We start from the raw sequence: 14,041 nt of genomic DNA, 5'->3' as shown, positions 1-14,041 counted from the left end.
CCGTTCCTGCTCCCAGGTTAAGTGGGATCCAGGGATGCAGCCTAATTCATCCTGGGCAAACGGCCTTAGAGTGGAGCTGGATTCAGAGTTTCCTCTTATTTTGAAGAGCAAGAAATGCAAAGAAGTGAGTGTGCAACAAGGGCGATGATTCCTGGCGTGAGCTGCACGTGGGATATTTAACCACGTGCAGTCAAGCCAACGATTCATGTTTTGCTAGATAGGCACACGGCAGGAGATGAAGCTCACAGAGTTTTCCTGCAAGTTTCCTAGAGAGGTTTCTGTGAGAGATGCTCCCACTCTGCCTGGGCACCCTCTCTTACTCTTCCTATCTCTTTCCACCATGCCAGCAGCATAAGAACATCTGCTAAGCTAGACCTAAGTATGTCTTTGTTACAAAATTACCATGTTAAGTCTGCCCGGACAAAGCTGCTGTATCTGTTAACTCTTCAAAAAGTATTCTGAGTGAGTAAATGTTTTCTTTTTTTACCTTTTACAAGACTGTTTGTGTGGTTGTTATTTTAAGGGATAGAAAAGGGGGAAATACAAGGGAGAAGGCAGTCTGCCTTAAAGCATCTTGCATTACTTAAACTCAAAAGGCTAAAACTAGCCTATCCAAACTTCCCTGGTAATCTGCAAAAGGATGCATTCTGCTGAACTCACAAAAGTGAAGGAGGAAGGATAATATCTAATAAAGATATCCTCTCTGAGCATCCACAGTATTCATATCCCAACCCTGTCCTGGGGCTCAGCCCTGGAAACGTTCCCCCTGCCCCCGGATGCCCAGAGAAGAAGGTGCCTGAAGCAAAGGACCCACCGGTATGGCCGTGATGAAGAAGTTCCAGGGCAGGAGAGTTCCCAGGCCAAGGAGGAAGAAGATGATCCCCACACAATGGAACCTGGGGGTTTGGAGAGGAGAAGCAGCCATTAAAGAGATGCAGCTGTGAGCAATTCAGGACACTCGTCCATCTAGCGCAGTATTGTCTGCTCTGACTGGCAACAGATCTCAGTGTCTCAGCCAGCAGTGTCTCAGCCAGCAAGGGGGGCTTCCCCCATCACCAACTACCTGCTGATCCTGTTCCTTCCTAACTGAAGGTGCCCCGATTGCATAGCAAGCAGTCTTAACATTGAGTTACAGTCCTGCTTAAAACAGAGTAATAAAGATTCTAGCCCTCAAAATTCTGAAAAATCAGGGCTAGATCAGGCTCAGTACTGCCTGCTCTGACTGGCAACAGCTCTCCATGGTCTCAGGCAGCCGCCACCTGTCTCTTGATCCCTTTTAACTGGAGATGCTGGCAACTGAACCTGGGACTTTCTGTAAGCAGAGCAAGCATTCTACCACTGTACTATGTTCCCTCCCTCTCAAAAAGGAGTCAAAACCAATTCAGGCCAGGCAGGTGGGTCATAAATACCACAGTCCAAGCCTGCCGCTAACATCCTGCAATGCTTCCCCTCCCTGAGAACACTGTGTAACTGTGGTCGCAGTGCTCAGAGGAGGGCTGGGCCTAACCACCCTTTGAGTATCCTACAACAGCTCAAAGTGACACTAGGTGAGGGAGATGAGGGGAAGTCGAAAGGGTAGTCAAGTCCTGCTTTGGGGGTTTCTGGAGCAATGCAAGAACCAAAATACAGCTTTGCTTTGAAATCTGCAATCTTCCCAATTTTGCAGCGCAGTTCCCCAGCCATGTGTACAGAAACGCCCATGCAAATGTGCATTAAAGTGCATATCTAAATATAATGCCCAAATGCATTAGGTTAGGGGAAACGGCTTTGCAAAAATGTCTCTTGTTAGGCAAAACAGAAATACGCTCATGAATTTTCACGAGGGCTTCCAACCACCAACACGACGACTGAGGCGGAAACTCCACATGGGCAAAATGGGCAAAGGAAACTGACGGTTTCTCCCACCCCTGCCTCCTGAAATTTTGGACCACAACTCCCATCACTGGGGCAGACTGAAGCTGTAGTCCAAAGTGTCTTGAGCGCCCCAGGTTACCAAAGGCTGGATCTGAAGCAGAGAGAGAAAGAGAGCGACAGATTTAATCTAATAAGCCGAAGGCATGTCTACACGACAAGGCCTTGCCTGGCAGCGGTTTCTGCCCTCCTCCCTGCTAATCTATTTACCACCCCATCTTCTTATCCCTCCCCCACCAGGCACACAAACGGAGCACAGTGCCAAGAAGAAAGCGTTCCCACCCCCGTGCTCATTTCTGGACAGGAAAATCAGGTTTTGAGGAACCGATTCCTTTGTTTGCTGTTTTGTTTTGTTTTTTAAAAGAAGGGAAGTGGAAGATTTAATTCGCCAGTGCATTTGTGGCAGCACCGGGGAGGGGAATAGGGTACCTAAAGGAAATCTGTGCACCTGCCCAGAAAACTGGAAACTCAACACTTCTAATCCTTATACCATAAGTGAAACGTGCCTAATCCAGGTGTGAAACATTCCACTCCCTCCCCAAACACATACCCGAGTATGCAGAGAAGGAAACCCAAGAAGGCACACCTAGGCAGCTGCATTTTGTAACTGAAAACAACTGGGGAGGTGAGGCTTATACAACTGGTCCAATTTGGAGTTAACAAAAAAAAAATGTGTCATGTGCAGAGCAGAAATAACGGGCTGCATCCAACCAACTAACTAACTAGCTAGCTAACTAACTAACTAACTAACTCATAATGATTTTTTATTATTCATATGCAGGGCTGGATTTAGGTTTGATGAGGCCCTAAGCTACTGAAGGTAATGGGGCCCTTTATATGTCCAGCTGTCCTTTGTCAACAACAAACTGTCGCTGTTTTTTGTGTTGAATATATGCTATATGGTAATTTATAGGACCTAACAGGTATCTAAAGCCATTTGCAGATAACAAAATATGTTTTTTATCTTATATTTTGGAAATGTACACCCAGTGGTTTTTTCCTTTAAATTTTTCTGGGGGCCCCTACGGGACCGCCTCTCCTGGTACGCCCCGCAGAGGACCTTAAGGTCCACAAATGACAACATTCTGCAGGTCCCAAGTTGCAAGGTGGTTAGGTTGGTCTCAGCTAGGGCCAGGGCCTTTTCAGTACTTGGCCCCAACTTGGTGGAATGCTCTGCCACAAGGACTTGACATCTTTCCGCAGGGCCTGCAAGACAGAGCTGTTCCGCCTGGCCTTTGGTTTGGACTCAGTCTGACCCTTATGCTTCCCTCCCCTTATGGTTTTGACTTTTAAAATGAGGCTGCATTTTAAATTGCATTTTAACCTGTATTTTAAATTGTTTTTTTCTTTTTCTTTTTTTCTTATTATGTTTTACTGAAATTTTATTGATGTTAGCCACCCTGAGCCCGGCTCTGGCCGGGGTATAAATAATTTTTTATTATTATTATTATTATTATTATTATTATTATTTATTAAGAGAGTGGGGCCCTAAGCTATAGCTTGTTTAGCTTATATGTAAATGTGGCACTGGTTGGAAGGACCACCCAAGGGTCATCTAATCCAACCCCCTACAGTGCAGGAATTGCAGCTAAAGAATCCCTGACAGGTGGCCATCCAACCTCTACTTGAAAATCATCAGTGAAGGAGAAGCCACCATCTTCCGCTGTCAAGCAGCTCTTACCCTCAGAAATTTCTTCCTAATGTTTAACAGGAATCTCCTTGCTTGTCATTTGAATCCTTTGGTTTGAGTCCTACCCTCCATAGCAGATCAAAGCAAGCTTGCTCTGTCTTCCATGTGGCAACATCCACCAGATATTTGAAGATGGTTATTGTATCAGTTCTCGGTCTCCTCTCCTCCAAGCTAAACCTACCCAACTCCCTCAACCGTTCCTAACTGAGGCTTGCAGATTTTCATTCCCCCTCCCCTTTGGTCCCGCTCCACCCTTCCCCATCCATGCCACTGGGCAGATTCTGGTGGAATGCACCACGGATTCATTGTATTCATCCAGGAGTGGGGGTGGGGGAACCTGCAGCCCTCCAGATATCTCTGGGCTTTAAATCCCATCCTTCCTGAACGCTGGCCCACGCTGGCAGGTGCAAACAGTACTGAAAAGTGTCTCTCTGCACCGATACCATCATGAATGTGCAATAAAAGCAACATCTAGAGGGACCCTTGATTGAAATCAGTGGGCATGACTGACTTAGGTCCATTCATTTCAACGGCTATACTCTGAGTACTGTACAACAAAAGTGTGTTGTTAATATTTTGTTGAGAGCCACCCAGAGTGGCTGGAGCAACCCGGTCAGATGGGTAGCATATGAACACTTCCAGATTTACGTATAAGCTAAACAAGCTAAAGGGGGGAATACCTGGATGTACATTTCCAAAATATAAGATAAGAAGAAGAAGAAGAAGAAGAAGAAGAAGAAGAAGAAGAAGAAGAAATTTTATTTATATCCTGCCCTCCCCAGCCGAAGCCGGGCTCAGGGAGGCTAACAACAATAAAACAGTACAACAGTACAACACAACACTCTAAAATCATTCATTATAAAATTAATTTAATAAAATAAAACAAAATTAAAATTAATAAAATAAAACAAAATTAAATCTACATATAGCAACAGTGTTTTGTGTTGTGTAGGCTCTGCTTCCAACTCTACAATTCTATGATTCTAAGGTTCATTGCAGTTCTGCAAACACAGGCAAATTTATTATTTTTTATTGCATTTATATCCCATCTTTTTTCTCCAAGGAGTTCCAGGTCATGTACATTGTTCTCCTCCTCCTTATTAAATCCCCACAACAACCCTGTGAGGTAGGTTAGGCTGAGAGGAAGTGACTGACCCAGGGAAACCCAGTGAGCTTCATGGCCAAGTGGGGATTTGAACCTTGGTTTCTCAGGTCCTAGTCAGACACTCAGGTGTGTTTTTTAACCACCTTTGTACCCTACAAATCCCCTAAGAGGCTCATGACATCATCCCATTTTATCCTCCCTGTAAGCCATGATGAAGGACGCGGGTGGCGCTGTGGGTTAAACCACAGAGCCTAGGACTTGCCGATCAGAAGGTTGGAGGTTTGAATCCCCATGACGGGGTGAGCTCTCGTTGCTCTGTCCCTGCTCCTGCCAACCTAGCAGTTCGAAAGCACGTCAAAGTGCAAGTAGATAAATAGGTACCGCTCCGGCGGGAAGGTAAACGGCGTTTCCGTGTGCTACTCTGGTTCGCCAGAAGCGGCTTAGTCCTGCTGGCCACATGACCCGGAAGCTGTATGTCGCCTCCCTCGGCCAAGAAAGCGAGATGAGCACTGCAACCCCAGAGTCGCTCACGACTGGACCTAATGGTCAGGGTTCCCTTTACTTTTAAGCCATGATGGGCCAAAGAAAAGCTTTATGGATTTTGAACCCAGAGCTCTCCCCACTCTGGCCCACCACACTTGACTACACCCCACAGGCCCATGGGCAAACTCTGCTTGAGAAGGGATTCTGTTTAACTCAACAACAAATAAATAAACCACCCTCTAACATGAAAAATAGTAACTCATCTATGAAGGGGTGTCACGTACGGGACTCTTGTGTATGTTACAAAATCCCTACCCAAAAGGCTCAGGAAGCAATATGCTCAAAGGCATCCCAGGTATTATTCTCACGTTTCAGTCTCTGCAAGTGGTTCTGAGGGTTAAGACGCTTATTATCCTGGCTCTTTTCAAAGTATATTCTCCCCAAGTCAGATCTCACGGGGCTTTGATACTTACGAGTCCTTGGGGGTCACCTGAGAAGCCATCGGGAACCAGTTACACCCCCTAAGCGGGAGGCAGGAACAGTGGCAGGAGTCTGGCCCCTGTCAAAGCACAGCTGCACCTGAAAGGGAATTGAAAAAAGTCGTAACAGAAGGGAAAACTCTGCCTCCATCCACGAAGGGCGAGAAAGCTAATAAACTCGGATTATGCCCATCTCAAGCATTCAGGAGGTTCTGAGAACTCCAGTTTTCAAAGAGGGGATTTGAAAAAGCAATGAAAGGCAGGAGGAACTGCACACTCCAGATCTGTGCAAAAAAAAGCACAATAAAGCACCCAAAGGGTTGACAGGACCCTGCCTCACCCTGTACGAGAAAGACCCCCAGACCAGTGGTCCCAGGGAATGGCTGAGATGCCCGCTTCCCTGCTCTCGTGACATGTGTGGATCAGATGCAACCGCTCACTGCTGCAGAGGTAGGGAGTCTTTTCCAGCCCAATGGCGACATGCCAACAGTTGGCAGGGCCAGAGGCAAAAGTGTGCAGAGCAACAAATGCGAATTTTACCCTTCTGCGCACACCCCTCTCTGTCCTCCATCCAGGCACAGGAGAGGCATTCTCAGAGTTCAAGGACATTTTGCAGACAAGCAAACACAGTCGAGGCCAGTGAGGGACATGACTTTGAAAGACCCAATAGGGAAGGCTGCAGGGTCACATTTGGCCCTTGGGCCTGAGATTCCCCACTAATGAGAGAAATGCACTCTGCATGCCCCCAGAGGCACTCTTTTCCTGTTACTACTTCCTGTATTCTGCCTTGATCATATAACTGTCGAGTTGGAAGGCGTCCTAGACCAGCCCCCTGCAATGCAGGAATACGCAGCGGTCCCACATTAAGGATCGAACCTGCAACCTTAGCCTTATCAGCACTACTCTCTAACCCACTGAGCTATGGCTTTAAGGGTTAGTCAGATGAAGCCCTACAACCGTTATCCTGCCCACGCCTTCAACAACTCAAATGGAGGCCAAGAGTGTCCTCAAGCCACAAAACAGAAGGGAGAGGCAGGGTCTTACTCTTGCACATGCTCAGAGACACTCTCCTCTTTATTACTGCTTCACACTCTGCAGGGACGGACACAAAGCATTCAAAGATCGACAAAGGAGGAAAGACAGCTGACTCACAGCACTGAATCGGTCCTAGTTCAAGCCCAAACAGGCATCCTGGAAAATTGCATAGGCCTTTGACCCGACCCAACTTCAGGGCTCGTCTTATGTTTCAAGGCCTCAGGTCTGTTCTGAATACCAGGATAAGCCCTGCAAAACGCGTAGCAATGACAAAGGCGGGAGTGTCTCTGAGAATGTGCAGAGTTAGACCCTGCCCCTCCTCAGTGCCTGGGCTTGTGGGCAAAGAATTTAAGCACTTAGTGTGAAAGTGAGTAAAATAGAAAGGAATTTGCCATTGCCAAGGTGGTGTTTTCCAGACCTAATGGCCTACAACACCCATCAGACCCAGCCAGCAAAAGTGTGATCGCTGGGGCTGATGGGAGCTGTAGTCCAAAACATCTGGAAGGCACCCAGGTTAGGGAAAGCTGGGTTATTATTATATGTAATGCCAGACACTTGTGATTGTAATTTAATAAATAATAATAATTGTTATTTGCATGCTAGTTTTACCTGGTTTTCTCCTGATTTTAAAACAACTTAAATAGATACATTATAGACATATTTCTACAGTAGTCTAGGAGTCATTTTGGCCAAAAATCTATGTATACATTTTAACTTGCTTTTTTTTAAAAGCAACAACAAGCAATCCAGTACGAAACAGAATAATCTGGTTCTTCCTTCCAAATCTTCACGCCCCAAATAGGCGTCAAAGAGTTAACGTAAATTCCTGGTTATTTTGCAACAAGAAAAATAAGGAAGTAAACGGAATAAGCATAATCTCTTAAATCCAGATGCACAGACTGGAATTCACCCTGGGAAAAGGTATCAAAGGAATTGTTGTTTTTACACAGACACACACAGAGCCTACTCACATTGCTATCAGCACCTCCAAAGACTTCAGCTGACTGCTCAGGTAAGGTCTGTTAGTCACCACATTATACACTTCGAACAACATTTGGCATTGCCCAATCAGGGATTTGCAAAGGCCTGCTCAAAGGCCATGGGAGGTTTTCACCCTTGCAAATGCTTTTGTTGACAATGGCCTCTGGTTACCCTCCTCCTCTCAAATTCCACCCCCTCTGCAGTTTTTTTTTATTTAATTAAGTGTTCGTTTATCTTTCACAGGTAATACAAGGCAAGGAACAAAGGAAACAAATAATATTTCCCCCTCCCCCTGGAACAGTTTCGGAAATATGTCCAGCAAGAAAGTAACGAAATAATTCCACCACATATCAAACACCAAATAAATGTCTCTGTCAATAATTGTCCAAAGGTCACAGGAGGTCTAAATTTGTGCTTTTTTGTTATAGCATATGAAATAAAATCAAGCCATTTTTTTGGTCTGCCTTTTTGTCTTTGTTTTCTACAAGTTATTCTCCTGTTCTGGTTTAGCATCTGTCGGCACTGGGCAGTTAAAGCACTAGGAAGTCGAACAGAATACAGGAATACAGGAGCACAGCTGAGGCATCACTCTTTACCTTGCACATAATCACACCAGGACTCTGAATTTGGGGCAAGAAGAAAGCTATGTTTATTGCAGGAAGTCGGTTCTTGAAAGGAAAGATCCTAGTTCTGTCTAAGCAAGGGGGAGATGCAAAGAGTCAGCCAGGCTTGATTTAGGTCAGGAGTCTCCCTGTAGTTTTCAGCTGAGATGAGATGGTTGCTTAGATGAGAATGCTGCCCTCCTACATCTTGGGTAGCTTTAAGAGTATTTCCCAAATTCTTGGAGGACAGAGCTATCAATGGGCATGAGCCACAATGGCTATGTTCTACCAACACTGTGCAGTGTCCCTCTGAATGTCCATTGTTGGAGGTGTGGACTAATGCAGCAGCCAGGCTCTTCTTATTAACCGGCTCATAGTTCAGGGGTCAAAAGACCATAATAACACGAGAAGAGCCTGCTGGCCCATCGAGTCCAGCATCCTGTTCTCACAGGGTTCAGCCAGGTACCGTATTTTTCGCTCTATAAGACGCACCAGACCATAAAACGCACCTAGTTTTTGGAGGAGGAAAACAAGAAAAAAATATATTCTGAATCTCAGAAGCCAGAACAGCAAGCGGGATCGCTGCGCAGTGAAAGCAGCAATCCCTCTTGCTGTTCTAGCTTCTGGGATAGCTGTGCAGCCTGCATTCGCTCCATAAGACGCACACACATTTCCCCTTACTTTTTAGGCGGGAAAAAGCGAGTCTTATAGAGCAAAAAATACGGTACTTACGGGAAACCTGCAAGCAGGATTCGAACACAAGAGCACTCTCCCCTCCTGTGGTTTCCGGTGCCTGGGATTCCACCAAATAACCTCTGGTGACCCAGAGAGAAAGTTTGGAAGGGTCAGTTTTGAAAAACAGGTTCGACACCTGGCAATCTTCCCCCTCCCGTCCTAGGCATAGGAAAGATACAGGCTGTGCTAGGGAAGGCACTCTGCACAAGTTCAGGGGCACAGCTGCTCCTTGCTAGTCACTCAGTGGTAGAGCATCTGCCTTGCAAGCAGACTGCCCCCCCCTCCAGGTCCAATCCCCAGCATCTCCAGGCTGGGCTAGGAATATTCCCCCCCCCCCCCCCGCCACACACACACCTGAAACCTTGGAGAGCTGCTGCCAGTCAGTGTAAACAGTACAGAGCTACACGGACCACGATAAAGACCTGTGTACTACTTTGCCCTAAAACTGCAGCCTGATGTTGAAAATATCTCCATCACCCTGTCTCTGACTGATCGCTAGATAAAGGCATTTTTTAAAAAGAAGCTAGGCTTGAGCCCCTGCACCTGTTTTAGCCTCCCCCACCCCCAGGCCCTCGAAATCTTCTTCTTAAGCCATCCTCTTCCAGAGGCCCTACCTTGAGTTCGGAAGGGTCATATTCCTATGCAATCCAGAGTCACTTCGCTTCGGATCATGGGAGCACGCTCCTTCCTCCCGTTCCTGCACCCCCGGACCTCTTCGCGGCGCTCGGGGCCGCTGCGGGCTGGGCGCTCCAAGGGGCGCCGAGGCTCACCTGCCTCTGCGGAGCTCCAGCCCCCGAGGGCGGCGCTGCTTGCTGCCGCCGCTACCGGGGCTGCCTGGCCTCGCCTCCATGAGGCGGGAGATGCCGGCGAAACAGGCGAGCCTCTCTGCCGCCGTCGCCCTTGGAGGGTCAGGGAGGAGCCGGCCTCGGAGTCTGCGTACAGGAGCGCGCCGGGGAAAGAGGCCGCCTCTCCCCACCCCTCTCTCGGTCTGCCTGTCCGCCAGCACCCTGAGAATGGCCAGCGGAGCCAACCGGCAGGGAGAGACCAAGGGGGGAAATGGGGGGATGAGGCGGCCGACGGAGCAAAGGGGATCTCTGGGGGAAATGGGCCTTTCCAGTTGTCACCAGCAGGGCCGGCGCTAGCATTAGGCCAACCTGGCAGCTGCCTATCTAGGTCGCAGCGCTGAATTTTGAGGGGCGCAGTTTTTACATAGATTCGCTTTTGTTGCATCTTATCTGTTCCAGGCAATATTTTACTTTTATTTCAGATCTTCAATGCCGTTTCTCAAAGCTCAGAGAATCAGCACTTTACTCGAGGGAATGGGTGGCAAACTGTAAAAAAAAGAAGACCATGAATCGAAAATGGAGATGCCATATGTCCTTTTCCTTGTTTATTTGTTTGTTTTGTGACACGGTGAAAGCTTTAATAAAAGCTAATTTAAAAATGGCAAAGGAAAAAAGGCACACAAAGTAAAATCTGGATGGGCCGGAAATTGAAACTTTTAAGAAACTTAAATGTTGATGTCAGAGCTGGCTCCAGGTCCCAGCTCACAGAGGACCAACGCTAGCCGGCAGTAATGTACAAAAGTCTTTATTGAAGTACAGTTTCCATTTTCAAGCCGCAGCGCCCCAGCTCTACGTCTAGGGGTTAGATCGGCGAAGCTCCATCTGAGTCTCCGCCCCCTGTACACCAGTTTAAGATTCTAGCCTTACTCCACCTCTTACGTCTCTCCTTTCTCCTCTGGGTCCTGCTACCCCCCGGGGTCCCTTCCTTCCTGGATTCTTCTGACGCTGACGTTGACCCCCCTGACTCCTCCCCCTCTTTTCGGCGGGCTTTGGGACCTGGCTCCCTATCCGGGCTGCCAACTGCGCCGCCCTCCTGTACATTTGAACTTGGCGCGCGCGCCCAGCCTTCAACCTTCCTCTCGACCGTTTCCTCGCTCCCCGATGGAGGCGTGGCCAATCCTGACTCATGTCCTCCCACTGGCAGTGCGCCGCCTGATCCCGATGCCTGGGACTCCTCCCCCCTACTGCACTCTGGTGTGGACGCTGGTCCTGATTTCCAACTGCTGCTCTCTGAGTCCCCTCTGGCCCCTTCTTCCTGGGGTGTCCCCCTCGGCACCCCCCTTGCTCTGACCATGGGAGCCCCTTTCTGTGAATCTTCCGATTCGCTGGAAAGACTCAGAGACCTCGGACCGCTGTCATCGCTAACATTTCCTTCGGACTCCTCCCCCTCGCTCTCTATTTCCTCCCTTTCCTGTGCCTCTGCTCCTGAACCCCTGACAGTTGACATTGCAATTCACATGTTGAATCAGAATGATTTGCGTGCCAAACCGTGGTCTTTTGTTATTGAGAATTGGTGTCATACAAGTCCACGCAAATGTCAGCACTCTGGTGGCTGTGTTCCAAAATAGCTGAAGGTTCTGGGCAGCCCTCAAGGGCAGCCCCCGTGGAGTGCATTACAGCAGTCTAAGCCCAATGTTACTAGAGCATGGATTCCCGTAGCAAATCTAAATGGAACTTCCCTGTCCAGCAGCACTCTTCCCTTAAAAGCCTATGGAGATAGACGATGGACGGAGCGCTGTTGCCTTCACACCCTGTTTCTGGGCTTCTCAGTGGCATCTATGGGAAACTGGATGTGGGAGCTCTGTGGGCTTTTAGAGCTGATCCTACCAGGGCCAGCTCAATACATTTTGGCACCTGAGGCGGACCCCAAAATGGCACACGCACCCTCCCTGCCATGGAAGAAGGGGTGAAGGAAGTTCTACACCAGGAACAAAGGGGTGGGGGAGAGAAAGAGCTACATCAGGATCTGCTGCCCTTGTGAATCCTGCCACCTGAGGCAATCGCCTCACCTTGCCTCATGGGTGGGCTGGACCTGGATACTGCAAGCCTACTTTCTTATGGAGAACAGGCTGGAACTCGCCATCCTTCCCCACTCCTCACCCCTTGGCGGGTCTTTTACACCACAATGTAATCTTAATATGTTCACAGGAGTCTTTGCATCTGAGCCCCTAATTGCACTGACCCCTGCCCTGGCCTTTCCGCTGCTGATCTCTTGGGTGCTACTTACCATTTCCACAGTTCCGGGGGGGGGGGGCACTCTATGACTGTGAACACACTATGCATTTAAACCTACCCTGCTCCAAGAATCCTGGGAACCATAGTTTGCTAAGGGTGCTGGAAAGTGAGGGCTCCACTACAGTTCCCAGGATTCTTTGAGGAAATGCCAGTTGCTGGGACTCACAGGGGCGGAGAATTGCTGTTGTGCTGCTGGGGTCCTCCTTTCAGGTTTCCCCACTAGGGTGTCTGGTTGGCCACTGTGAGAACAGGATGCTGGACTAGATCCAGCCGTCAGGCTCTTCTGGGGTTAGTCACTTATTCTCCCTCAGGCTAACCATGCCCTGCTCTTTTAACCAATCCTTATAGGATTTGGTTCCCACAACCGCTCACGCCATCCTGGTCCCCTCTGTGCATGCCATCAGTGCAGCCAATGCAGAGTACAAGGAGGCAGGTGGCCTCTGCCCTGAGGATCTTACAATCAGAAGTCTGGCGCGGAGGAAGGAACAGAGGAAGGAGAAGGAAAGGGAGCAGGGTTAAGCATGGAAAAAGTCTGCGGTTGTTTCCGTTGCAGGTAGCCAGGCTTAGCTCCAGTTTTTGCCGCCGAGACCACATAACACCAGTCTTGAAAGACCTACATTGGCTCCCAGTACGTTTCGGAGCACAATTCAAAGTGTTGGTGCTGACCTTTAAAGCCCTAAACGGCCTCGGCCCAGTATACCTGAAGGAGCGTCTCCACCCCCATCATTCTGCCCGGACGCTGAGGTCCAGTGCCGAGGGCCTTCTGGTGGTTCCCTCATTGCCAGAAGCAAAGCTACAGGGAACCAGGCAGAGGGCCTTCTCGGTAGTGGTGCCCGCCCTGTGGAACGCCCTCCCTTCAGATGTCAAAGCAATAAATAACTACCTGACATTCAGAAGACATCTTAAGGCAGCCCTGTTCAGGGAAGTTGTGTGACATTTTAGTGCATTTTTGGTCTCTGTGGAAGCCGCCCAGAGTGGCTGAGGAAACCCAGCCAGATGGGCGGGGTACAAATAATAAATTATTATTATTATTATTATTATTATTATTATTACTACTACTGCAGGAGAACGGAACTATGCAATTATGAAACAAGTTGCACAATTTAAAACAAGCTGAAATGAGGATATTTGCACACTTACTTTTGTCCCCTCTGGAAGGCAGGGCTAAACAAAGCAATGTATCTCACCGTTCGCCATGCTTCCTTGGTAATGGCGCTCTGTATGCCACAGCCACAGCTGCTGTGAGTGAGAAAGGGAAGTTCTTCTGTTCTGCTGTTTCCGTTTAAGTTCCCGCCAAGAGGCGATGGCTGGGAGGCTGTGACTCCTTGCAAAGTCCTTCTCTAACCCAGCAGAGGGCACTAAGAGGCCTTATTATGCAAAGGAGGAGGGCAGGAGCAGAAGAAGGGGGTGGGACAGCTTTCAGCTCAGGTTGTTCTTCTTATTTTAAATTTGTTATTGATTTATCATAAACACTTGTACAAGATAAGACATAACCACCATACATGGAGCATCTCCAGTATAAAAAATAAATTACAGAGCTGCAGTTACATATAGCCAAGTTTTTAAGATGCCCAAGCATAACGAGGAGTGAGTCGTAGGAGGAGCACTTATACGACTCTCCCTTTTATGTAATAAGAAATGGAGACCGGTTTGCATCAAAACTGCATCACTGGGCTTGACCCCAGACTGCATGTCTTATGTCTGGCCAGGCGTTCAGCTAAAGACGTGTTCCACACACTGGTTAACCATTCTTCCTGCAGAGGAACTGTAGGTGATTTCCAGCATGTTTCTCAAGAACATACTGGACTTTACGTCCTGAGGATACAAGAGGGGCCCTGCCCAATTAGATGCGTGGTCCGTCTAGTCCAGCATTCTGCTTCAATGCAGCAGCTAGCTAAATGCCCATGGAGGTCCACAAGCATGGCGTGAGAGCGGCAGCG

General features: G+C 48.3%; 1 protein-coding gene and 1 long non-coding RNA gene across 5 annotated transcripts in view; one reads left to right on the top strand and one right to left on the bottom strand.

Moving 5' to 3' along the window:
* The window catches only part of SLC29A2 (solute carrier family 29 member 2), a 29,978-nt gene extending 16,627 nt beyond the window's left edge, over nt 1–13,351 (bottom strand). The window contains exons 1-4 of one of the 4 annotated variants that reach the window (XM_080985779.1): nt 9,019–9,086; nt 6,817–6,952; nt 5,663–5,768; nt 815–896 (exon numbers count right to left, since the gene is read on the bottom strand). In XM_080985779.1, coding sequence (XP_080841905.1) covers nt 815–896; nt 5,663–5,691 — 111 coding nt within the window. In that variant the 5' untranslated portion in view covers nt 5,692–5,768; nt 6,817–6,952; nt 9,019–9,086. Of the gene's footprint in view, nt 1–814; nt 897–5,662; nt 5,769–6,816; nt 6,953–9,018; nt 9,153–9,635; nt 10,440–13,241 lie in introns of those variants that run through there. The other 3 variants (XM_080985780.1, XM_080985777.1, XM_080985778.1) reach the window with 3 other exon arrangements.
* Nucleotides 6,952–8,002, top strand: LOC308465704. Its single transcript, XR_013980543.1, has 2 exons — nt 6,952–7,715; nt 7,928–8,002. It is a non-coding gene; the product is annotated as an uncharacterized lncRNA (long non-coding RNA).
* Nucleotides 13,352–14,041: the final 690 nt, after the last annotated feature.

This window comes from Podarcis pityusensis (assembly GCF_964106645.2).
Source record: "Podarcis pityusensis genome assembly, chromosome: 16".
Classification (NCBI taxonomy): domain Eukaryota; kingdom Metazoa; phylum Chordata; class Lepidosauria; order Squamata; family Lacertidae; genus Podarcis; species Podarcis pityusensis.
This window is presented reverse-complemented; position numbering and strand designations above follow the sequence as displayed.